Raw genomic sequence first — 26,892 nt, forward strand, 5'->3', positions numbered from 1 at the left:
ATATTCGATCCCATCAATATTTTTTTCTAAATCGACCTCCCCAAGGGTAGGAATAATTTGAACAAAATCATTTGCACATATTTGTAATTCAGTAATTAACGTTTTTATATTTTCCGCATCTACTTTTCTCCCCAGGATTGCTTCAGCGTGTAGGTCTATTTCTTCATAAATATGAGAGAAAGGCGATCCCGCCCCCGACCGATATGATGACATTTTTCGCTAAGAATTATTTCCGACGGACAAAAGAAATGATAGAAAAAAATTCAATTCGATAAAATATATTTTTTTTTTTAAAATTAATGCATATAAAATTTGACGCAATTTAATATAAAATTCAAGTTTGTTTGTTCATGTAAAAAGTAAAAATATAAAAGAGACATATTTATATTGATAAAAAAAAATAGTGACTCCTGCGACGAAGTAAAAAAAAATTTAATAAAATTTATAGACATATATATGAATATTTTTATTTTCTTTATGTAAAAAAAAATTATGTAAGTGTATAGTGTACCCCAAAATATTTGATACCTCAAAAAAAAATTTAATCCGCACTGAGTTTAAAAATCTACGTTACACATTACTAAAATCCCACTTCTGACACCAATTTTGTTACGTACCAAGTTGAAAAATTAAAATTTAACTATGAAATAACAAAAAAAAGAAAGAATGTTTAAAGCCAAAATTTAATAAGTAAATAATCATAGAATAATTATAATAAATCAACTTGGTATTTCACGTTAAAATTAAAAATCCTCTTATTTTGTTATTCCCTACAGGGTAACGGGTTAGGAGGGAATGTGTATGATTGTAGATGTACCTTGATGTAAGAATAATCCGAAACAATTGTTGAGAGCGTGTCAATCTGGATGGTCGCCTGTTGATGTTTGTAGTCTCGAATAATCCAAACGGTAAAATAAACTCGAAGCACAGAAAACAACACCCCGGAGAAATGTCACAGTCAATAATTTTTATATAGGATTAGGGAAGGTTAAATAACACAGGAAATAATAATTTATCACAAATATTAATTAATTTTAAATTCACTCGAAAAATGTTATTTATTTAAAACGTAAAAGTTCAATTGATTTTATTTAATTTTTATCAGATGTAATTGATTTAATTTTAATTTTAATTTTAAATTTTTAATTTAGTTTCAATGATTTGAATAGAACGAAAGTTGTCGCAAGAGTGACGCTCCTTAATATTAAAAATAAAATTATTCCCATAAAAATTTAATTATTAGGTAGGGATGAAAAGTGGTACCATAGTTGAACCAATCAGATTTAAGGGTTCCCATGGTAGTCAGCATTTTCAGATTGTTTAAACATTTAATAAATAATAATTTAGCAACTTCAACGGATGTGGCGTCTCGCGTTGCAGAGGTGACTTTGTAAACTGCTTACCAAAATTTATATAAAAAAAGAGAAAAAATAAATTGTTTTGTAAAAATGCAAAATTTGAATTTAATTCCGTGTGAAAAATAAAAAAATAAAAAAAGAAAAATTTTATTGCTTGCTCGGCATCCGTTGAATTTATTAAATGATTATTTATTATCGATTATTAATTGAAAATATACCAAGACGTAACACTGGTTTTTATTAACGGGTGTCTAAGTCAGTTTTATCCACTCGAAATTCAAAAGTTTTGGGGTTTGAACTTGTCGAGTTTACTAGGAAAACGATTCACTCATTTTGTCCAAAAAAAAAAAAAGGGTAAAATAAAAAAAGATTAAAAGAAATTTTTTCGATTTTATTTTTTTCATCTTGCTCTTGAGAGAAAACCGAGTTAGGTATAAAGAGGAACTCAAGTGAGAAGATAATTTTCTACTCTTAATTGCTAAAGTTTGTGAATTTTATTATTATTATTTGTTTTTTTATTTTTTTCATTTATTTTATTTATTCGTTTTCCTCTTGGATAATACATTTATTTCTCTTCAAGATAGCCTCTTAATTTTCAATTCAAAAAATAATCTATTTTATATATAAATTTAGATAAATAATATTTTTATTTGTTTGATAAAATTTTTAAATTTTTATTTACAAATGGCTGACTATTTATACTTTATACTACTTTTATTTAATTAATAATTTTTATTTTTTTTTTAAAGCCCCTCGTCTTTTTAAAAATAAGAAAATATTGTTGGTGCTTTTAAATGTCTGACTATTGAATTTTTATACTACTTAAATTTGAATAATAACTGTTTATCATTTGTATAATAATTTAATTTATATTTCTCAATATTAGATATGAGAATGTCTCGAGTAAATTGATAAAATATTGAATCCATATTAACTTGGCAATAAACATTGAATCTTGGATTTTATTGAATTCTTTAAATTGGGTCACATAATAAATAACCGATATTAGTGTTCATTTCCAGCAAGTTTAACTTGAATAAAGAAAAAACCAAATGAAAAAAAAAAAAAAAAAAAACAAATAAATGATAAAGTAAATAAATTTTGATAAAGCCAAAGTGAAGGTTGTTGAGTTGTCCTGATTGAAATGAGGTTAAAAGTAGCAAATATCGGTAACCAATAAATGAGTTTGGGTTTTTTGGTAATATCATCGAATATTTGACCACACGTAGCACACAAGTGTATGGCACGTTGGTTCGTTTAGTTTGACTTTACCACGTTTCGACAATATCTCACAATAACTGGTGGTGCTATCGATACTAAGGGAAGGGAATAAAGTTTAACACAAAAAAAATCCAAAAGAGCAAAAGGACAAAGCAGCACCATCACCAGCAGCAGCAGCAGTAGCAAAAAAAAAATAATAATAAAAAATATAAAAGATTGAGTAGGAGGAAAGAGAGAAATAAAAGTGCTGGTATGACAACACGTGTGCTTGCATTGCACAGCATGAAGCAAAAAACAAGACCAATACGACAAAGGTTATGTCAAATTGGAAAAAGGGAAGATTTGAAAGGACACACATGGCCAAATCGAAAATACACACCTACACAACCGTTACAAATCATAAATCTTTTCAACAATTTTATACTTTTTTTTATTTTTTTATTTTATTAATTTTATTATATATATATTTTTTTTTTTCTTTATATAAAAATTTAACAAAATTGAATTATTAATAAATTCACAAATCGACATTTACCGTTACGACCATTTACCGTTTTCATCATCATTATTTTTATGATTTATTTTTTAAAATGAAAATCAAACATATGTTATATATATTTTTTGAAATAAAATTGATCACACAATCACCGATTAAATTAACGATTTCCGTTGGCTCTCTGTAACCCAGTTAAACTAACGAGCTTTTATTTTTTTTAAATAAAATAAAAAAAAAAAAATATAAAAATAAATTAGAAAAAAAAATAAAATTACAAGAATAAACAAATTTGTCTTGTCAAATAATTCTCTAAAATTTGAATTGAAAAAATGAAAAAATAATAAAAATTAAAAATTTACATTTGTAAACAAATATAAAAGCTCTAGGTATATATGATGATGTTGATGTCGTACACATTGGCCAATGAAGAGACAGCTGTTGCGCTCGCAGGTATTATAACAGTATATGTAACAGACCATCACACGTTGTGGCTAGAAAACAACTTGAATATTTTTTCCTTTGCTCTTGAATTGTCCAACTTTTATATTTTTTTTTGATTATAAACAATACACGACAATAAAAATCACGCAAAAGTATAGATAAATAAATATAAATTATCAAAATAAATATAGATAAACAAAGGAACATTTTATTATCATTATGATAAAGATAATTAAGTGAGTTGAGAGGTTGAAAGGTTATACTACTGATGGTCTAGCTTTTAATATCGTGAACGATTCGATAAACCTCGGCCAACTTCGTTCTTCCCCTGCAAACAAAAAGCATGCTGCTGTAGTGTTTAATAAAGGGTACTTCAGCACCAAGCTCCCGGAACAATAGCCCGAGAAACACCAGCTAGAATCATTGGTTATCGCGTTGAGAACACCAACGAACGATTAACCAGCATCCGATAGCATATCGATCGTCGTTGTGGTATACTGCTGCCTGCTGCTAACGTTGTTATAAACCCACAATTTTACTGATCATCTCAACACCACCTAGAGAGTGACATCAACTCACTTTACTCTATATTTTATCTATATATCAACTTGAAAATTATATTATTATTATTCAGTAAATAAATAGTTAAATTATATTACCATGATCAACAAGTACATTTTATTGTTTTTTGTTTTTGTCATAGAAAAAGCCAGTTAAACTAAAAAGAATATTTTTATTTAACTAACAGGTCATTCTATAATTATTCAGCTATTATTTTATACATTTAATTATTATTTTTAATGGAAAATATATTAAAATAATAATAACAGTAAATTTTATAAAATACTTGAAGACTTTATTTAGAAAAAAAAAAAAAAATAGTTTTAGTAAAAGTTTAGTCAGACGAGCATAATATCTGGTGAAAATTAGGTCGTTGAGAATGGACAAATGAGTTGATGGTGAGGGCCAACATTGTAGTGACTGGGCAAGGTTGCGCCAACCGGGTTCTCGTCTGCAGCTGTACGCGCGCAATCGATACGTCAATGACTTATTCACCGTCAGATGGGCACCAGTAAAATCTCAATTCCATCAATATCACCACACTGAGATTTTGAGTAATTACATTGCCTCGTTAAAGAATCTTCGTACCTTCGTACCCCTCATCTTGTATCCATTTGTTTAAACTTTTTAAAAAATACTTTTCATTTTTCGTTTTTGTTTTTTCATTTTTTCTTCATTTTTATTTTTCTACAAAGCTCATCTCGCGTTGTACCGCGAGGCAATCGGCCGCACTAAAAGCGATAATAAAAATATAAAAAAAAAAAAAAATAAAATATACACCAACATGGAATCGGGCTTATTTGTTTATTAGTTTTTATTGATTACAGGCGTGACCTAGTAATGTTTCAAGCGAATAATAATAATAATAAAAAAAACAGAAAATAAAACTTGGATATTTATTTTTCTATATACCACTATGGATAATTAGAGAATAATAAAAGAATTAATTTTTTTTTTTTTTTCTGCCATTTTTTTGTTTTGTATATTTATTTGCTTTCGTTGAAATTCTTTGTGGTATCTTAATGTCTATTCATGTTGCTGCGTATATTTTATTTCATCATGCACCAACCCAGATCTGACCCACTTCCGCGGTAAAATATATATAAAGTAGGCTAGGGGTATTGATATTGTTCGCGTCACAAATATCACTATGTATTTGGCCATTTTATTCAATTTTTTTTTCTTCTATTTATTTATTTATTTATCAATTATTTATTTATTTTTTCAAGGAGACAAGTTTTTTTTTTTTCTTATTTTTCTTTTTAAATTTTTCATATTGATTCAATTATAAATAAATAAATATAATTGAAAATTCATCAATAATTTATTTTCTATTTTTTATTCAATATTGCGACGTTTTGACGTCATTGAATTTATTAAAAATTTTTTGTCATATTAAATTACTGTCATTTATACTTGAAAAATATTAAATACATGTATTTTAAATAAATGCCAAACATTTAAATTTAATTTGTCATTATTGTTATTAAATTTTTGTTCTAATTTTAAATAAAAAAAATAATAATAATAATTTTACAACGTAATTTCTGTAATTAATAAGCATATTATGTTTAACTGTTTTCAGGACGAGAAAAACCAGCTGCTCATCACCAACTTGTGGCTCAAATTGGTAAATAATTGCTTTTCTAAAACTATTATTAATAATTCTCTTTAAATTATTATTAAGATTTTTTTTCCCTTTTTTTTTTTTATTTCCCTAACAATAAAACTCTCGTCATGATATTAAAAAAAAAAATAAAAATTAATCATACGGTATAAAAAATAATAATGAATAAAAACGTTGAGTAATCAAATCTAGAATCAATGATTCAGAACTAGTGCAATTATGTAGGCTAGAGATTTACCAAATTGATTTCGAGTATCATTAAAAAATGCTTTGTTTTCCTACCCAATAATATTGAATCAAGAGTCCAGCAATTGGGGGTAAAAAATAAAATTTAAAAAACCAATTGGAGAATATGCTTCCATCATCAATAATACAGTATTTACTTTTCTCTTTATTTTTTCTATTTTTTTTTTCATAAAAAGCGTCACATATTGTACTGTCGTAATTGCAAAAAAAAAAAAAAAGAAAAATGGCAAATAAATTACACGTAAAAATAATTTAATATTCTCATCAATTTTATATCTAAATAATAAAGTAAAATCAAAGAGACAAATCAATGCTAATATTGATGTATCGAATCATCTCCTCCCTTTTTATTAAAAAAAAAAAAACAAAATTAAAATCAAAATATACGAAAGGGAGAGAAGAGAGAAGAGACATGACTGAGTGTGTTTTGTAGTACTTGAAATAAATAAAAAAAAAAAAAAAAAAATAGATGGAAAAAGACTAACGTTGCTAAAGGCATATCTGCGCTAATATTCAGGAGCTTAAGCACTCGTAGAGCTCATTGGAAGGACAGCTATGCAATGACCTAAATTCGATGTTAACGATTGCGCTTGAGGAAAGAGAGGTAGACACTGAGAAAGTGAGATAGACTATCACGTGAAAGGGCATACCACGAAGGGGGATGAAGCAACTGATGCATTTGTCTATCTGCCTCGATGGTGCAGACTGACACATTCCATCGATCTTTTTTTTTTTTAAATAAAAAACAAATTTATCTTTTTTTTTTTGATGATATATTTTATAAATTAAAATTCAAATGGAATATTTAACACTGAATTTTTCAACTTTCATCAGCTTGATATGTAAATATATTTCTTCAACACTGTCAACAAATTTTGTAAGCCAACAGATTTAATTTTTCGGCTTGCTCGTTATTTTCCACAGATTTTCAATTATCTCGTACACTGTGTAAATGCTGCAGTATTGCCAGGGTAATTTATAAATTTATATATATACATATTATATGTATAACAAGCCTCGTTAGTTGGCACCATGGGACCTCTTCGATCTACATTTATATATGTGAGTGTATGTGTCCCGTGTGCAGTTCAATCCCAGCACATATTTGCCTCTTTACTCGTGGATATTTAATGAAAATTCACTATCATTAAATCACTAACAGGTCATACATTGATCAAACAAAAAGCACATAGATTATTGTTATTTAACTTTTTATTTTACTAATAAATTATACCCCTTTTTGTTTTTTTAATTATTGTTCAAAAGTTTTAATTAGTTACATTCAAATTTTGTTATGTAAAAAAAAAAAAACAAATTAAATATTAGTTGGTTAATTTATTGATGAACATTATTTACAGCTTTTTTTTTTTTCGTAAAATTAGAGGTGGTTAAATTTTAAACAAATCATTAAATACCAACAAAAGTCATTTGTATTTTTAGTATTTGTTTTTAATAAAAATGTTTATTCGTTGTAAAAAAATTTTTAGCAATTAAAAAAAAATTAAAAATTGTTAACGCATCAAAATGGACATTTTCAGCGTAAGCTGAGTAAAAATAATATTTTAGTCTATTTTAAATTCTTAAAAGATATTAATTTTTAAAAAACACATAATTCTCTATGAAAAAAAAATTAATTGGATATACATAGTCAATGGATTTTAATGATTTTATCGAATTTCAAATAATTGCAATGTTTAAAGTTAGCCTAGCAACGCACGCAAAAACGAGAATAAAAAAAATAATAATAAGCCAATGATGAAACTACATTGTTAGTGTAAATGATAATTATTATTATTTTATATTTAAATAATTAAATTAAAATAATAAACAATAAGTACACGTTTTACATTTTATAATTTAAAAAAATTCCAGCGAGTTATTAAATATGAAATGGCCATTCTCTTGTGGATTTTTTTTCGTATAATATTTTTTCTTTTCATATATATAATTTACATTAAAACGACAAATATTATTTAAACTTTAAATTTTTAATGTAAATTAATATGGGAATCTGGCTTTGCGTATGAGAGAGAATGATAATTCAAAATATGGGCCAAGAGTCAGGTGTTGAGTGTCGGAATAAAAGAGTTTCAAGAGAACAAAAAAATAAAAAAAAGGGGAAAGGTAAACGAATAGTCAGCCTCAGTGTGTTCACACTGGAAAATTTTAAATGGCGAAAAATTCATGTGAGTTGCAATCGTGCCATGTAGAATTTGAGATATGTTTTTTTCTTTTTTATTTGAGACAATGAAATATGAATATTATTTACTCTCTTTTTATTTTGTTTTTTTATTTTTTAAATATATATCTTGAAAATTCAAAAACTTTTGTAAATGACGTATGGAATATTTAAAGATGAGTTACTGAAATATCATACGTATATGCGCGATAGTTTTACGTTGTGTTTTCTTTAAGTATAATAAATCTGTCGACAAGCCGATAGAATACCATTTGCCTTTTATTTTATCTTAAAACTCTCCACTTTTCATTGAAACTATATATCAGCATACTCATATATGTATATAAGATTCTGAATGAAATTGAATGAAAATTCATGGATGAACGATGCGAGTTTGTGTTCAAGGCACATGCCATACCAAACTTTAGTAACAAGCATGTAACATACTTAAAAAATAACAAAAAACTTCAATTTTTATGACTCTCTCTATAACTTTATTATTATTTTTTTTGTTTTTTATTTTTCCATATGTGGATACACTATTTTCTCTTCATTCTTTTTCACTGTAACCTTCTTCAAAAAATAAGGTAATTTTCTACAAGAGTTTTACATTTTTTATTGAAAAGACTGGTTGTTTTTTTTTGTTATTTTTTTTTTGTTCAAAGACGCCAAGGAAGTAGAGAATAAAATATATTTTTTGTTGAAACAAAATGAAATTTTAAAAATATAATGTTGTTCTCTTACTGGACATTTTTATCCAACAACAACGACAAGTTATATTGTTCAGAATTTAAAAAATAGAAATCTATATTATTTTTTTTATTTATTTGTTGAAAAAAAATTGTCAAGAAATTGCGTCTGTGTTATGTGTTGAAACAGCAAAACTGTGTTTTACTCGTATTGCGACATGTGTGTCAGCAAAAAGAATAAATAAAAAAAAAAAAAAAAATATATATATACATTATTGTTTCGAAAAGTTTTGTTTCAAAAGAGAATATAAAAGTACAAAATAACAAATAAAAAACTACTTATACACATCGACAAAAATTACTATGAGAATTTTTTTTAAACAGAAATAAAAATGATAGTGTACATATATTTTTGTAACTCGACTTAGTGCCAAGATCGTTTCGATTTCAGTGCTTTGAGCAATAAAAATAAATAAAGAATAAAAAAAAAAAAAATACAAACTTGAAGAGTTGCATGTGTATCACGCTTTTTGATACTTTTTTAAACTATTTATTTTATTTTAAAACTTTTTATATATTTTTATTTTGAAATTTTATTTCTATCGAAATAATCGTATTGAAGTAAAATCGTTTTTGTGTGTGTCACGTGTCAATGATACACTGGGGAATTTAATTTAATTGACAATAAATATAGTATACAAATCCCTAGTGTGTAATTCTATTAAACTTTAACAATTTATCAGAAAACAAAACGAAATATCTTTGACATATTTAAAAATAAAAAAAGACCTATTATATTAATTTAAATTTTTCCAATTTCTATCAAGCTTTTTTTTAGATAAATAAAAGCACTTGGAATTTTGATTTCTTTTTATATACTAAAAATATGATTTATTCAATCTGCTTATATTGTTGTGCCACCAGACAATACGATTATATATCCGTTAACAAAAGCCAAGTCACGAGCCGCAATATCCTTTGGCTTTTAATCAAATTTACAAAAGTGACTTGGTTTGTAAAAAAGCATGAGAGAGAGAGAGAGAGAGGAATAAAAAATAAATAAAAATAAATAAAAAAAAGTTTTTTTTTTACCTCTTTCCACACTCTTTGTGCATTACCAGAAAATGAGGGTTACGAATGAGTTAAAAGGGCAAAGTCATTTGGCCTGTGTGGAGGATAGTCCCTCATTCTTGATAATGCTCCTTAAAGAAACTTTTTCGAAACCAATTAAATTGAAAACTCCCCTAATCTCCGGGTGAACATGCACTCTCTTTCTTTACTTTTATTATTTTCATCCCTCATCGCCGATCTTTGTGAAATCAGTCTTGGCATTCCTTTTTTTAATTTTTATTTTCAAACTTGAAGCAAAGTCTCGCTGCTTAATTTAGATATACCAATTGCTGCAGATATACGTGTTACCTTTGGTCCTTACTCTTCTATTTTTAATTTTTACTCTAATTTCAAGCTTTTCCAATCATCCTATTTTCAAATATCTCCATAGGCATTTACCAATAATCTTAATACTCTTAATGTTCTGTCGATTCAACAACTAACTTTTGATTTAATAAACTTTTCCTATTCATAAACTCAAAGATTTATTTACACGTACTGCATCAATTCATTTAATACTTTGATAAATAATTTTTATATATATTTAGTTGAAATATTTTTACCTTTATTCTTTTGTATTTATATTTTTATTTATTATTATAATATTTATTTTGTTCTCATTAGTATTTTGTTACTTTTAATCATTTAACACATGAATTATTTCAAATTCACATATAGCTATACTTTAAGAAAACTTTGACTAACAATCTCTACCATAGACACAATTAGCATCGTCATTTTACTTAGTATTAGATCAAAATTATTATTATTATTTTAGCTGTGTGTATATAAAATAAGTTTTATGTATTTTAGTTGAATTTATATGGACTTTAAAATTTTTATTATCACTTGTAATGTTTCTTTGTTAAATTTATGAACTCTGTATAATTTGTTTATCATAAAAATGATAAAATAAATAACAAAAATATATAAATTAATTATTTTTCAGTTGATAAACATATGTCAAATAATAAATTTATAAAGTCTTGATAATTTTATATAAAATAAAAAAAAAATATTTAATATATTTATCAAAATATTTTACAAATAAAAGTGTAAAATAGTGTTTTAAAGTCTGTGAAATTTACAATTATATTTCATCTCAATCTCAAATATTTTCCTTGTTTTTTAATGTTAAAGTTTAGACCAATGCTCTGGCATTTTATATATCTTCATTCCCCAAAGCATAAATCTCAATCATTGCTGCGGAACAAATGCACCACGTGCTCAGTATCATCTTCAAAATTTAACTTCAGCCCGTCTTCACTTGATCTTATATATATTTTACAAAAGTTTTCCTTAAAATTTATATTTTCCTCTTTATCCTCATTTTTATCTAAGCACTCTATTATGTCATTTGTCTCTGCCACCAAGACAATTCAATGATAATGTTTCATTTAATATGAAGGTCCTTTAAAAACTTTAACTCAAAATCCCTACTGACTACACCACATTGACCATAAATGACAAAAATAATATCAAAAATAATATCTTCATAATAATATTTAATAACACTCAACAAGGGATTACATATTGATAATGAGAAAAAGGTGTTTAACTCATTCTGCATTATGATGAGAGAGAATTAAATGGACAACAAGAAAATATGGTAAATTATATTTAAGTGAACTTGGCCACCGAGCTTGACATTAGTTATGTTCCTTAATGATGCCTACATTATTTTCTCTACCTTCAACTCATATACATGTATATTCTCAACGTGTATATTAACCTTTGTTTCTCATTGTCTCCAAATGTTCGCCCACGGTTATGTTATCATTTTCTGTGAGTATAAAATACCGCAGTGAACTATCCTCGAGGCCAACTACTCTCTATTTTTTTATTTTTATATTTTCACGATTGTTTTATTATTTTTTTTTTTTACTTTTTATCTTTCTTCAAACTATTGTTCTTATATTTTGCTGTATTCTGCTCTTTTCTGCAGACATGTCACGATGATAATTTGTTGGGTTTTTTTTTTAAATTAGAAATTATTTATATGCAAGTATATATATTTGATTTTTGGAAAATTAAAATAGTTTTCAAGTCATTTGTCGGGAATAATAATGAGCTGGTTTTTTTTTTTTTCATTCGACTATGGACAATGTGTTATGAGAATAAGTTTGGTAGAGATAAAAAAAAAAATGGGAGTAAAGGGGTTGAAGAAAAATAGTTGAAAGACATTTGGAATTACTGGATTTCGACAGTAATCGAAATTATTGGAATTCTCAACTGGCAGATTCCTGCAAAGTCAGGCGAATGCCATTAAAGCTTGTTGGGCTTTCGTGAGCCGACTGCATAAAGCATCATTCATGGAGAGACGAGGGGGATAAAAAGCAATTGGGTTGTGTAGAAAAAAAAAATAAAAACAAACAAACAAAAAATCAAATGCAAGTTTAAAATAAAACAAAAAAAAAAAAACTGATAGAAAAAAAAAGTACCATTTGGTATACTTATATATGTGTATATAGCACTGGACTTGCCAACAATTTCTCTCTTTTTCTCATGGAATTTTAGGGCAAAGTTCACTTGCCAATGCACTATTCCAATTTTCCATTTCACTGCTGGAGAATGCGATCAAGTGTTTTAGGGATCTCCTTTATCCATTTTATTTATTTATTTTATTTTTTTTTTCTTCTCATTTTATTTTTTACCACAGCTAACTCTAGAGTGAAGTAAACTTTCGTCGTGCATAAATTAAATAGCTTGATATATAACAACGTTAATGTGAGAAAAAAAAAAAAATTACATCGTCCGAAATGAAAAAAAAAAAAAAAAAAATTAAATTTTTTAAAAAATTGTACTTGTTATAACGAGGATTGAATATTTTATTTATTCCAGCTGAACGAACAGACTGGAATATCCAGTTAAATTGAAATTGAAATAGCACGTTTATTCATCATGCAAATAAAGATTAACTCTTCCTCGTTGGATCGAGAGAAAATGAAATGAAAAATAAAAAAAAAAAAAAAACTATACATATAGAAAGAAAAAGAAAAATAAGGTTAAAGTAAAATTGAAGAAAATAAAAATGATTGGATATAGGAAAAATAAAAAAAAGTGATGAAGAAGACGAACAGAGAAAAGAAGGGTAAATGGGGGTCAGTATGAACATGAGATTCAGTCGATGCAAAGTGGATCAAATTGCCAAGAGCCAAGTTTAAAATTTTCCATGAGTATTTTCCTTTCGGCAATATTCCATAGTCCTATTACATTTCAGTTATATTTATATTGTGTTACTGTATACGTGATCCAATTGTCGCAAAACTTTTATATCTAATTTGATGTGACAAAATGTCCCCAGGGAAAAAACACATACACTTTTCAAATCAATAATAAAGATAATACAATTTTACAAAAATTTTATCTTATTTATTTTTCAATTTATAAGCTTTGGTATTATTGAAAAATAATGACATGTTGATTTTATTATTATTTATCTACTAGACATGTTTTATTTATGTTTATATTATTTTTTTTTTTGCAGGAATGGAACGACGTCAATATGAGGTGGAACGTTTCACAGTATGGTGGAGTCAAAGATTTGAGAATTCCACCTCACAGATTGTGGAAGCCTGATGTTCTTATGTACAACAGGTAAGTCAACAATAATTTACATCTTCAAGCTAAGCAAATGAAGATTCAATATTTATTTTTTCTTTATTTTTTAAACGTCGAATAACGAAGGAAAAAAATATTCAAAATGAGCATTGAAATTTTCATAAAAGTCGTCAAATAATACATTCAAACTTTTGCAGTTTTTTTCGATGTTTGATGTCTCGTTATTTTCTTTAAAATCACCTTGAAGCTTAAAAAAAAAAAATACTTACGTTATATAGAATAAAAAAAAAAAAAAAATTATTCAAAGAAATATTTGATGTTTATTTCGTAAAATATACAAACAAAAAACTTTGTTCATTAAATTTTATAAATTGTATATAAAATAATACATAGAAACATTGAAAACATAAGCATTAAATTTACCATGAATTTTCAATGAATTCTTAGTACATTACCTTGAAGATAAAACAAAATTTTGATTAGTTAATTTCAACTTGTTAAAATCAAGATGTGACAACATTTCAAGTAAATGATAAAACAGCATACAGATGTTTTATTAAATATTTATTTATCATAAAATATGATATTCTGTATACTTTACACTGTTGTACCAATGAATATTTAAAAATAATAACAATAGCAATACGCCTGACAAGAGACAAAGCACACTATCTACTTGATACAGTAGTACAACTACGTATGAGGTCAGCCCAAATAAATAAAAAGACAAAAAATAAATAAGATATAAAAAATAAAATTTCATAACGTCAGCTTCATGTGTTTACATCTAAAACAAGTCGTGTCAACATAACCTGATGTTAAAATACACGTATGACCTTAACGTGCAACTTTGCAGTAAAAATTTTTTTAAATTTTTTTTAAAAAAAACATCGTTTGTTTTGTCGCAACACAATATTTATCAAATTTATTTTTCAATTTAATTATACATTTTCAAAAAAACCCCGAATCTATCAATTCAAAAAAAAAAAAAAAATTATATTTCAATATAAAATTTTAAATAAGACACAAAACAAATTAACTTTTACGCTTTTTTTTTTTTTTTTTTATATAAAACTTTCATACAAACATACATACATAAAAAGTTGAACTTAACTCTTTGGCACAAACTCTTCACTAGATCCTCGAGCTTCAATTGAGTTTTGATGCCAAAGCACTTACTTTTTCCTCTTGAAAAAAAAAAAACCAAAACTAAAATCAAACTAAACTAAAATAAAAATTTCTTTTTTCAAATTAAACTTTATTATACACTAAAAATAAATAAAATAATTTTTTAATTTTAATTGGAGTTGTTGTTTATTAAATGCAACCATCAATAAATAAATATATAAATTAATATGGAATTTGATTCATCAATGTATGTATGAATTCATTTGATGTATATTATAGTGTTCATTGTGGCTGATGGTCATGAGGTGATGAAGATTATTACAAGGGTGTCAAGGGATTGCTAAGCTAGTGGCTTGAGAGTAAAGGGGCCTGTGCAAGACACATGTTAACCAAGAAATACATACACATATATATATATCATACATGTTCATTTATGGTCTGATGGACTCTAGTCCTATCAGTAGTAAAAGCCTTGTACCACCTGGTTGCGGATACTCGTGCTGTGTCCGATTGGCTTTAGCATTGCCGCCAACAATTCCATTTTCAACCCCTCAATATACCCACACACATACAGGTCTTTGTCTGTATCATATAAAATTCAAAACTATAAATGTATATGCAATACTATATGTGCAATGTAACTAACTAACATTTACAATTGAAAATACAGATGTACTTTCTATAGCCTTGTACGTTTGGCACACATTGACACGTTGAATATCCGGTCATCGAATTCTCAGCCAATTCCAAGCCACAATTGTGTGCATCTATATATAATCTACATTCATCTCTCTCTCTCTCTCTCTTTCATGTACAATTCTCTTGTCTTGGCGCAATAAACTAATACACATATCTATAGATATATATTATACAGCTGTTTGAATTATGGATAATTTTAGTCAATGAGAAAGATAGATTGATATTAAACTAAAATTAATCATTGACTATTCTAATGCGATTATATATTATTATATGCAAAAAAAAAAAAAATTAATATCATTTAATAAATGACAATAAAAAACACATAGGTATTAAAATTAATTTGTTTTTGTTTTTTTTTTTTCATTTAAAATTAACAAAAGTTTGAGATTTTATTTTATTTTTTTTTGATGCATGACAAAATGAGTTTACATTCGGGACACGATGCCTGCATATGCAAGCTAAAGATGAGAATAGTGAATGATAAAGAAGAGATTTGAATTTTGAAATATATATAAGAGATATAGAAGAGAAGGATTGAAAGAGGAATGAGAAATGAGGGTTGAAAAGGTAGACAGAGTATTTGGATGAGTGCCAAGGGCAACTTACATTAGCCCCCTGTTCTATCTATATATACATTTGTGATTCTGTCCTGTAGCCTGAAGCAGATTAAATTTGTGTTTACCGATACGTAATGAGCGCGTATGCATGCCAAGATACCATCTGAGAGCTTTACGCTATTTCGATTTTGTATATAACATTTTTAAACATACATATATATTTTGTATACAATAACACAAAGTCATTGTGTATATGTACTATGTATAGGTGAAAATTTATGTCGACTTTCGACCTTCAATCTCGTTTTGACGTCGATCCATAGATAGCCAATACCATACACATAACTCAAATTACTTGAAAATTTAACTGTAAATACTTTGAGCTATGTATACCAAAGAATTTGGTCATTTGAATATCAAAATAAATTAAATAATTGACGTTGTTTTAGTTTATCGAAAATAATAATTATAATTAATTTTATTATTTTATTTTTTTCATATATGAAAATGTGAGAAAATCATAAAAGCTCAGTGCTTTATTTAAAGATTTCATATGATTTTTAATTTAGATTTTTGTTTTATTTTTCTTGTCTTTTTTTATTGTTTATTGATAATTTTGGTGGTATGAGTTTGAAATATTTTAACGACATGTAGAATACGGCCCCGGGATAGTTGCCACGATGCTTATTGGTACATATATCAATTTTATAGTGGCGGATTCGCTCGACGCCTATTGCCGCTTGACTTTCCAGTAATTAGCACCAAATGACAAATACAATAAATACTTTTGTTTAATTTACTGTGATTTTTGATTTTATTATTTTTGTCAATATATTATTTATAAATTATACAGTATAAATTGATCATTGATTATTTATTTAAAAGAAAATTAGATTTAATTTTTCATTAAATTTATTTATTTTAAATGTAATTTAAATTATTTTTCTTTTGTTTTAAAATAACAGTCTGACATAATAAACTAATATTTATTTATTCATTTAGTCTAAAAAGAAAAATAAATTTATGAAAAGCTCAAGTATAAAAAACAAAAAGGTATTTTGATAAGAGTAAATAATAAAAGCTTTTTTTTTCACATCAAAATTTAGATTGTAAATGAAGTAAAGCTCTGTTGGCTTGTGAAAGTAAATTATAATAAAATCACTTTGACAAATGTATATACATGAAACACACACACACACAAATAATAAACAGTAAAAAATAAAATAGCCGGAATGACGGACACGTTTGTTTGTGATATAGCTAAAAAAGTAGATTGGATCTCGTATTACAAATAGAATTTTTAGAATAAGTTGAAAAAGGTTACAATCTTTTGCAAACTCGTGCGTTGAATTTTCAAAGACATCATCAACATATTCACCGAAAGATTCATGTCTGACTATCATCACTATATCTTTTTTTATTTTTTGATTTAAAAAAATATTTTCTCTTATCAAGTTTGTCTTGTTTTTCTTTTTTTTTTTGTGTTCTCATTTACTTTATTTTTTGAATGAGACTATTTATTTATTCTTTTAACTTTTGGATACACCATGACAGGTTAACTCAGTAGCTGAAAATATTCGCAATGGTTGCGTCTTCATGGAAAGTGATAACACCGTCACTCTATTTAACGAGTTTGCTTCTGATGAAAGCTTCACCAGCTGTTTCATTTATATCATACACACTCTATTCATTTTCCCATATACAAAAAAATTCCTTTTTATTTTTTACAACAATCCCTCAGTATCGAAAACAATTTCCAGAAAAAAAAAAAAACGAACAAATGATATAGATAAAAATCGCATTTAAAAAATTCCAAACAGTAAAAGAGTTTGACAAAAAAAAAAAAAAATCCATACAAAATAAAGTAAAACAAAAAATCAGGAACAGATTGTCACATTTTTTTTTTTTTTTTCATTTTGGTATCTTTTTATCGACACATGTTGACCCTGGAATTTTATTCTCTTTCCAACTTTGCATTTATTCACCTACTTCAACCCTTCCCAACAATGAACCAGGTGAATGTTTTTTTTTTCTGTCATATATATTTTGTTTTGATTTTTACGTATGTGGCATTTATGAAAGAATAGTTGAAATAAAAAATTCACATTATTTACTATAATAATAATAATAATAAATAGAAAAAAGAAAAAAAAATAAAAACAAATTGTGGGCGGATTGAAATAGACAAAGATAAATATACCGCGTGCATTCGACCAGAGGCTTTCAAAGGGGAATGAAGTGGGATAAAATTTGGCATGAGTATGGTATGAGAATAAACTGAGGGAGAGAGAGAGAGAGATAAATTTTAAGGGTATGAGAGTTGGTAAAAGGACAGGGACGCTCTCAGAAAGAATGAAATAACGGATTGGGTTGTGGCCAACTGGCCGGGTTCCAACCAATCCACCGTCATCCGGGATGTAGGGCTGGTCCTGCTATGTATAACCATTCAACCCAGCAACTATGATCCGCTTCTTTTACCTCTTTCCTCTCATTTCATTTTTTTTTTTTTTAAACATCTCCTTCGTACAACCCTCTTCCACCCTTGTTGGAACTGTGAAAATTGCACTCTGTTGGCTTTTCAACTATTTTTTTTTGCTCAAAAAACAAAAAATATTTTAATATTTTATCAATCAAACATCTTTCTTTCATTAAAATCAACTAACGAGGTCTTTTTCAATTTTAATTAAATTAATTATATTTATTTTTCAACAAGAAAAAATTAAATTGTTTATATTATATTTTTGGGGTTTATTTAATTTTTTTTTGTTGTTTTTGAAGGTAGTAAATTAATGGAGAGTACACAAAATGATGTATGCTATTATTTTAGTTCAATTGGTATGCATATCAAGATGCTCCATAATTTACATCATCATGATGATAGTTGAGTAATTTATATAGTTGAGCATATAAATAATAATAACAAGTAGTGGTTGTTGTCGTCGTGTCATAATGTATTTTCAGTGTTTATTTTTGGTTGTATATAAGAGTCTTCTTCATAAACTGTGTAGATGTGTGGCTTGGTTGGTAAAACAGTGATGCTGCTACTACTGTGAGATATTTACAACAACTCTCAACGAAACTTTGATAAGGAAAGGTGTTGGGTTACGCTTATTAGAAGTCTACCAACAGGCGTTGGCTTGTACACCAAACCAAGACAAATGTTTTCATGACGTTAATTTAACCGACTATTAAACTGATCCTAGAGACAAAGCTAGCTGCTTTTTTTTTGCTTGTTTGTTTGTTGTTTTTATACACCAAGACAAACAAAATTTATGATATTGGAATAATCAATAATGATAATGTAATTAAAATGTAACAAAGAAAATTTAATTTAATAATTTTATGAGTGTTATTTTATGTTTTTTATTTTTTTCATAGTGCTGATGAGGGCTTTGATGGTACCTACCCGACAAATGTTGTCGTCAAAGACAACGGTACGTGTCTTTATGTACCACCTGGAATTTTCAAAAGCACCTGTAAAATTGACATTACTTGGTTTCCTTTTGATGATCAACGATGTGAAATGAAATTTGGTTCATGGACATATGATGGTTTTCAGGTGAGATTAATTATTTTATTAATAATTTTTAATTTCACTGTCAAATGAATTGTAAAATAATAAATCAAGTGGAAAATAATTGATATTTTCTTTTTTTTTTCTTAAATTTAATATTACAATAGATTGAAAAAAATTAATAAAATATCTGAAGAAATATTATTTTTTTATAAAATAGCCAAATGAAATTGAATTTGAATAAAAGAAAAATTGTTTTAGCCACTCGATAGGAAAAAAAGTATTTGTATTTTCAACTCAAATGAAAATAAAAATGAGTCGATTTATAAAACAAAAAAAAAATCAAATAAATAATGAAAAAAAAAAAAACCGTAGAATAATAAAAGATGCAGCTAAAAAGTAATTTGAATTGAATGCAATTTATTAGTCTGTCAATTGTTTTTCAATGACTTTAAAAAATCTACTAATATTCAAAATTTTTAACTTTAAATTTAATTCAACTTTATTTTTGTGTTCGAGTTACAAATCACATGTTGGAAGCTCGGAATTTTTGTATTAGCTTTTAAAGCTGTCTGAAAGACAAGAGGACAATTTTTTTTTTATTTAAAAAAATCTTGATGCAAGTAGGTCATGTGAATAATGGTTGGACTTAAATAAAATGTTGGTCAATTGTTTTTTTAAATTTAAAAAAAAAAAGTCTAGACGGTCAATTAAATATTTAGGATAATATTAATTATTGATTTTGATAGTTGGCCAAGCCAGCACATTGTCAAGGTGGTGTCTTATTTATTGACCACAATACTCGACAATTAAACTGTTGTATACAATTATTGATCAATCGAGATGAATGTGATGGTTGTATTTGTATCTACTTGAAACACGTCGTTTATTTTCCATATTTGATAGATAATAAAGCACCATTAACCATAATCATTATGCATTACTAAAACATTTACAAATTGATATATATTGTGTTAGTCAAATGGTTGATGCTTAGTGTTAATCGTTTGATCCAATGAGACCTCTTCGCATAGCTTTCGTACAATTTACGCTTGATAGAAGAAGGCATTCGTGCTTGTTAAACGTCGAGAGTTATCCTCTCATGAACACCGTCATTCAAATTTGCTGCTTTTTTTTTTTTTTTTATTTTATCGGCTATTTCACTGGGTTTTAAATTTACGCCAACGTAAATTCATATATTTAAACACTTTAAATAATAATAACAAAATGAAAAATGACAAAATTTTTTTTTTATGGTTATTCAAATAATATTTTATATAAAATTAATGATACTTTTTTTTAAATTTATTTTATTATTATTTTCATAAATGCTTGAGTGTAATTTTGTTTGTTAAAATTTATTTTAAATTATTCATATGAATATCTTTATTAAAATTTTTTTTTTTATTTTGTAAATATATTTTGATGTATGAGAAATGGAGAAAAAACAATATTTATTTTAAATTAATTGAGAAAAATAAATTGAAGTTTATTTATTTTTATATGTCAATTATTAATTTTTTTTTATTTTTTATTTTATGATTAAAAAAGCTTTGAGTTTAGTGTTTACAAGTCAACTGATGATTTTTTTTTTTTTTTTTTTAAAAAAAACCTTGGAGAAGCGATCTGTATATTTTGTGAAATTCAATTTTACCGCCAATTTGATTTTCCTTCTCCACTCTCTCAGATAATAATATGGTTTATTGAAAATATTCAAGCATCAACCACAAAAGTCCTTTTTCACCTATTCAGTCAATACGATCTCGTTAGTCTTTACCAATTTTTCAACATATTTTTCCCTTTTTTTTCCAGTCCATTCACATCTTTCAATTTTTTTTCTTTTTTACCATTATTTTTTTCATCAGTTTATAAAATTTTGACAAAATTTTTATAAAAATCAATTTACCATGAGGCAAAAAAGAACATGAATTTGACAAAATAAAATCAAAATAAATTATATAAATTTTCTAAAAAAAAACCCGCTAATTTCCTAATTAATTCACCCATTAATTACAAAGTTTTTATATTTTTTTTTTTGGTATTACAAAGGATGACAAATAAAAAGCCCGATAATAAATCAAATAAAAAATTGACATAGCATATTTTATTTTCATGATACAAAAACTAAAAATACTTTTATTTGTATATTTTCAGTTGGATCTACAGCTTCAAGATGAAGCAGGTGGTGACATCAGTAGTTTCATTACGAATGGCGAATGGGATTTACTAGGTGTGTGCACATTTTATTCACCACGTACAAAAAACCCATATATATTTTACTACAAAAAAAGAAACATTTGGAAATTCTAGAAACATAACTTGTCTTTTATATCCTCATGTGCAAATCCCACATGCTTATTTTATAAAATATTTTTCTTTTATTTTTTTCTCTTCCTTATATATATATAACTTTTTACCTGCAAAAAATAAAAATAAAAAAATAGTCATGACTTCATATGGTTGTCCATGAATTGGCCTCGAGGAATCCGATAATCTTCACGTACGTGGTTTGACCTCAAGAATGATACGTGATTTGAAAAAGAGTAACATCTTCCAGTTGTGAAGCTCATACACGATAATATATATCACATTTTATTTTTTTATTTTTATGCTACAACAGAGCATCTTTTTCTACTTGAAATCTCATTCTCGTCCTTAACGCTCAGGCACGTTTTTATTTTCTACAATTTTAGTAATCCTCACTGTATTGCAACAAATTGCTTGCACCATATTACATATATACTTTTAATAAAACGATAACACATTATGTGTACGAACACACACGAACACACACTCAATAGCATCTTCAATAACAATTAATTATTTTTTTTTTAAATTGCAGGTGTACCGGGTAAAAGAAACGTGATTTATTACAATTGTTGTCCAGAGCCTTACATTGACATAACATTTGTCGTAATAATTAGAAGAAGAACACTCTATTATTTCTTCAATTTAATTGTACCGTGTGTACTAATTGCCAGTATGGCTGTACTTGGTTTTACTCTACCACCAGATTCTGGTGAAAAATTATCATTGGGTAAGTTTTTTTTTTAATATAAAAATGACGTCAATGATCAATCCATTAAAGCAACAAGAAAAAGACGAAAAACTAATTTATTTTATTGTCTATATGTATAACAAAGATGGGCTTGATAATAAAAAATAAATAAACAACTTGTAATTGGATTTAAAAAGAAAAGACAATATATATAAAATAAAAAATAAATTGATATTTAAGTATACATTTGTGATAACTATATCCAATTTTAAAAAATTCTTAAAAGTCACAATTAGCTTTGTGGTTATTTTATTTTGTCTGAGATTAGTTGAGATTTAGAGTAAAGTTATTTTCCTTTATACTTACTGAAGCCAATTTTATGAATTTTATTACTTTAATTTTATAATATAGAGATAACGACGAGTATCAAGGCTTTATGTCGTATAATGTAATTTCATCAAAAAAAATTACTTTTAAAAAGAGAAAAATATAGTATCAATTTTATTAATTAATTTATAATTTTATCTGAAATTTAATCTTTCATGTTTTTCTCTATTTTTCTGTATTACAGGAGTTACAATTCTCTTGTCCCTCACAGTGTTTTTAAACATGGTGGCCGAAACAATGCCAGCAACGTCCGATGCTGTTCCACACTAGGTAAAATTTAATTTTTTTATTTGCTTGATAAACTAAGTGCTAAAATTAATTAGCTTTATTTTATTGTAAATTCACAAAGACAAAATTAAAATTTCAAAAAAATACTGTATTATTAAATTAAGACTATATCTTTTTTTCTTTTTGTATACATGACTAATAAAATTATGAACAATTTAGTCAAGTCAAGCACAACTATTTAACTCGTCTGTTATGTATATTTATTTAATACAATGATAAATTAAATTGTCTGTGTATGCACTTAATGCATCATTTGTTTTTGCAGGTACATACTTCAATTGTATCATGTTCATGGTTGCCAGTAGCGTGGTCAGCACAATTCTCATTTTGAATTATCATCATCGTAATTCTGACACACATGAAATGTCTGAATGGGTAATTTTCATTTATTTAAATTAATAATACATCAAAATATTATTTTATTAATATTATTTTTTTTCTTTACATAGGTCAGAACATTATTTCTAACTTGGCTGCCTTGTTTATTGAGAATGAACAGGCCGGTTGACAAAGATGAAGACGGTCAAAAATCACAAAAACCATCACCAGTTACTGGTAAAAAATTGAGACTTTTTTATTTGTCTTGTATTGGGTTACATAATGTTTTTAAAATAATTAAATCATTGATATAATTACAGGTGCAACAAAAGCATATGGTGATCTTGAGTTACCCCAAAGAAGCAGTAAATCATTATTAGCAAATGTATTAGATTTGGAAGACAATGCATTGGCATCACACAACAATTTGTTGAATAATGTTTACAGTACACCTGGTCCACATCATCATACAATGGGACATGGACATAGTCATATACATACAACACCACATCATCATCATCATACACCAGCACCAACGCCACATCATCAACACTCAACACCATTACCACATTCATCATATCCATCTCATACATTAAGTCATACACCTCATCATCATCAACATCAACAAGATGGTACTGCACCACAAGTTGAAACAATACTACAAAGTACATGTTTCTGTGCAAGATATGAATTAATATTGATACTCAAAGAAATTAAGGTAAAAAAAATTATCATTCATTTAATTTTTAATATTTTTATCATCAAGTGACCTATCAAGATATATTTTTTGAATATGCGCAGTTGAAATGAACGATCGATGACGATGTGCATACACATTATTATCATTGCTAAGATAAAAAAAAAAAAAAACGAAAGGGTTATTTCTATCACAGCTGACTCAACTCAATGTCAAAATGTTATTAGTATATAATATATGATATGAATGTTTGGATAGGATTATTAGTTTTTAAGGTACACAGGACAAGCAATGACACATTTACAGATTCATAATAATAAATAAAAAAAAATGACGAAAAGTAGACCAGAAAATTTCACATAAATTTACTTTTTAAAGCTGGGATTACAAAGAATTATAAAGAAAAAAAATTGTCAATATTAACTCGACTGAATTTCATGTATCCAAGTTTATTGAATGACTGTAATATTTTTTTTTTTATTTATCTTAAAAATTGATCATGTAAATTTGTTAATTTAATGGCTGTTTTTTGTTTGATTTACAAATAGATAATTACGGATCAGCTTAAGGCCGCTGATGAAGATACTAAAATAACAAATGACTGGAAATTTGCGGCAATGGTGATAGACAGGATGTGCCTAATCATTTTTACTCTGTTCACCATAATTGCAACAATCACCGTCCTATTCTCGGCGCCTCACATCATTGTTACGTGATTAATAAATATAAATAATATAATAATATTTAAAAAATTTAATAAAAAATTAATAATCACGTTTTATAATAACGTGAAAAAGCTCAGCATCGTATTTCACATATTATAAATACGAATATTGGTTGTTACGGGTCGTCGTTTGTAGCCGTGCCGCAGTCACGTTCACTTTTTTTATGCTTGTAAAACAAAGCCAAATTTAAACAAAAAAAAAAAACAAATAAAACCACAAAAAAAAACTTTAAAATGATAATTAAAAAATGAAAAATTGGATAAATAAATTATATATTATATAATATAGATAATAATTTATATTAATGTACTTAAATTAGGTACAACATACTTTGAAATAAATAAAATAAATTGAATTATTAATAATTTAATAATTTAAACGGGAAAATAACGGACGACATGGTGTTATTAATAGAAAAGCAATACACGAAGTACTTATTGTTCTGCAATTTCATCAGCCATATTTTTTTTCTATCAGTACTTCAGATAAACAAAAGAAAGAAGTAATGAAAAAACAAAAAAAAAAATCAATACCACCTTAGAATATAGTCTAATACAAAAAAAAAGATATTAAAAGTTTAAAAATAAATTAAAATAAAATTATCATGCACAACAGATAACAACACACAAAAGCAGTAAACACAAAAATAAAAAAAAAATTAAATAACATGTACAATTGATATAAACGAAATGAAAAAAAATAAATTTAATTTTAAAAAATGAATTGAGTTCCTTGTGCCATTAATGAATCGAAAAAACAAATAAATAAATTAATGAAAGTGGTATAGGAAAAATATAAAATCAAATAATAATTTTAAAAAACATGTAGAAAGTCAAGAATGATTTAATAATATTAATAATAATAATTAAAGGCAAGATACATTTGTGCAAGGAATACCAATGCGCACATATTATACTCTCAACACAATGAACTGCCAAGGTGATTCAAATGCCAGTGAATTTTATTATCCGTATCAGTAGTACGTAAATAATAAACAAAAATTAAAATTAAATCTAATTTAACCAAAGAAAATTATGGGAGAATTAATATTTTGAGTTGCGTGATTTTTATTTTTATTATTTTTTTATTATTAATTTTTAAAGCATTTATTTAAATATTTATATATAAATTTTTTTAAAATACCAACTTGGTATTTTTATTTGAAAAAAACTGTACATTTATTTTCTAATTTTTATACCACACGCAACTCATTAGATGACCGAATTCGCATTGACTCTACGAAAATGCTCAGAATCGGATTATCCGTCAAAAAAAAAAAATTCTCTGTCCAATAAATTTTTAATAATTTAAATAAAAAAAAAGGAGGAAAAGAAATTAAAGATCAAAAAAATAAAAATTATTTAAAAATGAAAATAAAATTAGGAAAAAAAATAATACAAATTTGTAAATTAAACACACAATTCATCGTACAACACAAAATAATAAAAAAATACATTCTTATATATATGATAAGTAATATGATTGAAATGCGCTAGTAAAAAAAAAAAAAATAATATATATTTGGCAAGTGCAATTGACGTGTCTATATTAAATACAACCGCGTCTTCCAATAATCATCTTACATTATTTATAATTTCACCATTAACATTATTAAAATATTAGTGATAAAATTTCAAAAGGTCAACGAGAATAATAATAATTAAAATAACAGTATTTTTCTTTTATTTCAAGTTGAAAAAAAAAAAACTCAAGTAAACGACAAGTTGAAGAAAATCTCAACAAAAAAAGCAAGAAAGAAGAAAAGAATGTTTGAAAACAAAAAAAAAAAATTGCGAGTAAAGTTGCTAATCTACCGAAAAAAAAAAAATAAATAAAAGCCCAAGAGTCCAGTAAATTGTAGAATCTTCATGAAAATTTAAAAGTTAAAGTGTACCAGTGGAATAAAACTTGAAATAAAAATGAAAAATTTAAAAAACAATTCAATTCGAAATAAGTTTAAATAACTATTTATATTTTCCATAATTTCATTATCGAAAAATTCGTCTCTTTTTATTTTTTACAACTCATATAATAAGCAAACATTTCTTCTTACGAAAAAAAAAATATAAAATAATAATAGAAATAAATC

At 26.1% G+C, this 26,892-nt stretch overlaps 1 protein-coding gene across 1 annotated transcript; it reads left to right on the forward strand.

Annotated features, from left to right (window-relative positions):
• Positions 1 to 2,252: 2,252 nt before the first annotated feature.
• Positions 2,253 to 25,346, forward strand: LOC122859704 (neuronal acetylcholine receptor subunit alpha-7-like). The gene is made up of 11 exons (XM_044163388.1): positions 2,253 to 2,261; positions 5,663 to 5,707; positions 13,416 to 13,525; positions 19,255 to 19,435; positions 21,545 to 21,620; positions 22,233 to 22,427; positions 22,960 to 23,040; positions 23,323 to 23,438; positions 23,513 to 23,618; positions 23,702 to 24,099; positions 24,627 to 25,346. Exons 1-11 carry the CDS (start codon positions 2,253 to 2,255, stop codon positions 24,792 to 24,794), a joined length of 1,485 nt encoding a protein of 494 aa, XP_044019323.1. The 3' UTR covers positions 24,795 to 25,346.
• The last annotated feature ends 1,546 nt before the right edge of the window (positions 25,347 to 26,892 follow it).

Source organism: Aphidius gifuensis, linkage group LG6, assembly GCF_014905175.1.
Source record: "Aphidius gifuensis isolate YNYX2018 linkage group LG6, ASM1490517v1, whole genome shotgun sequence".
NCBI lineage: Eukaryota > Metazoa > Arthropoda > Insecta > Hymenoptera > Braconidae > Aphidius > Aphidius gifuensis.

Bases quoted from the DNA above. Each gene is read 5' to 3' on its own strand.
- LOC122859704 (XM_044163388.1), top strand. The intron at 22,428-22,959 runs GTAAGTTTTTTT...TCTGTATTACAG, and splicing joins TGGTGAAAAATTATCATTGG to GAGTTACAATTCTCTTGTCC. The intron at 23,619-23,701 runs GTAAAAAATTGA...ATATAATTACAG, and splicing joins AAAACCATCACCAGTTACTG to GTGCAACAAAAGCATATGGT.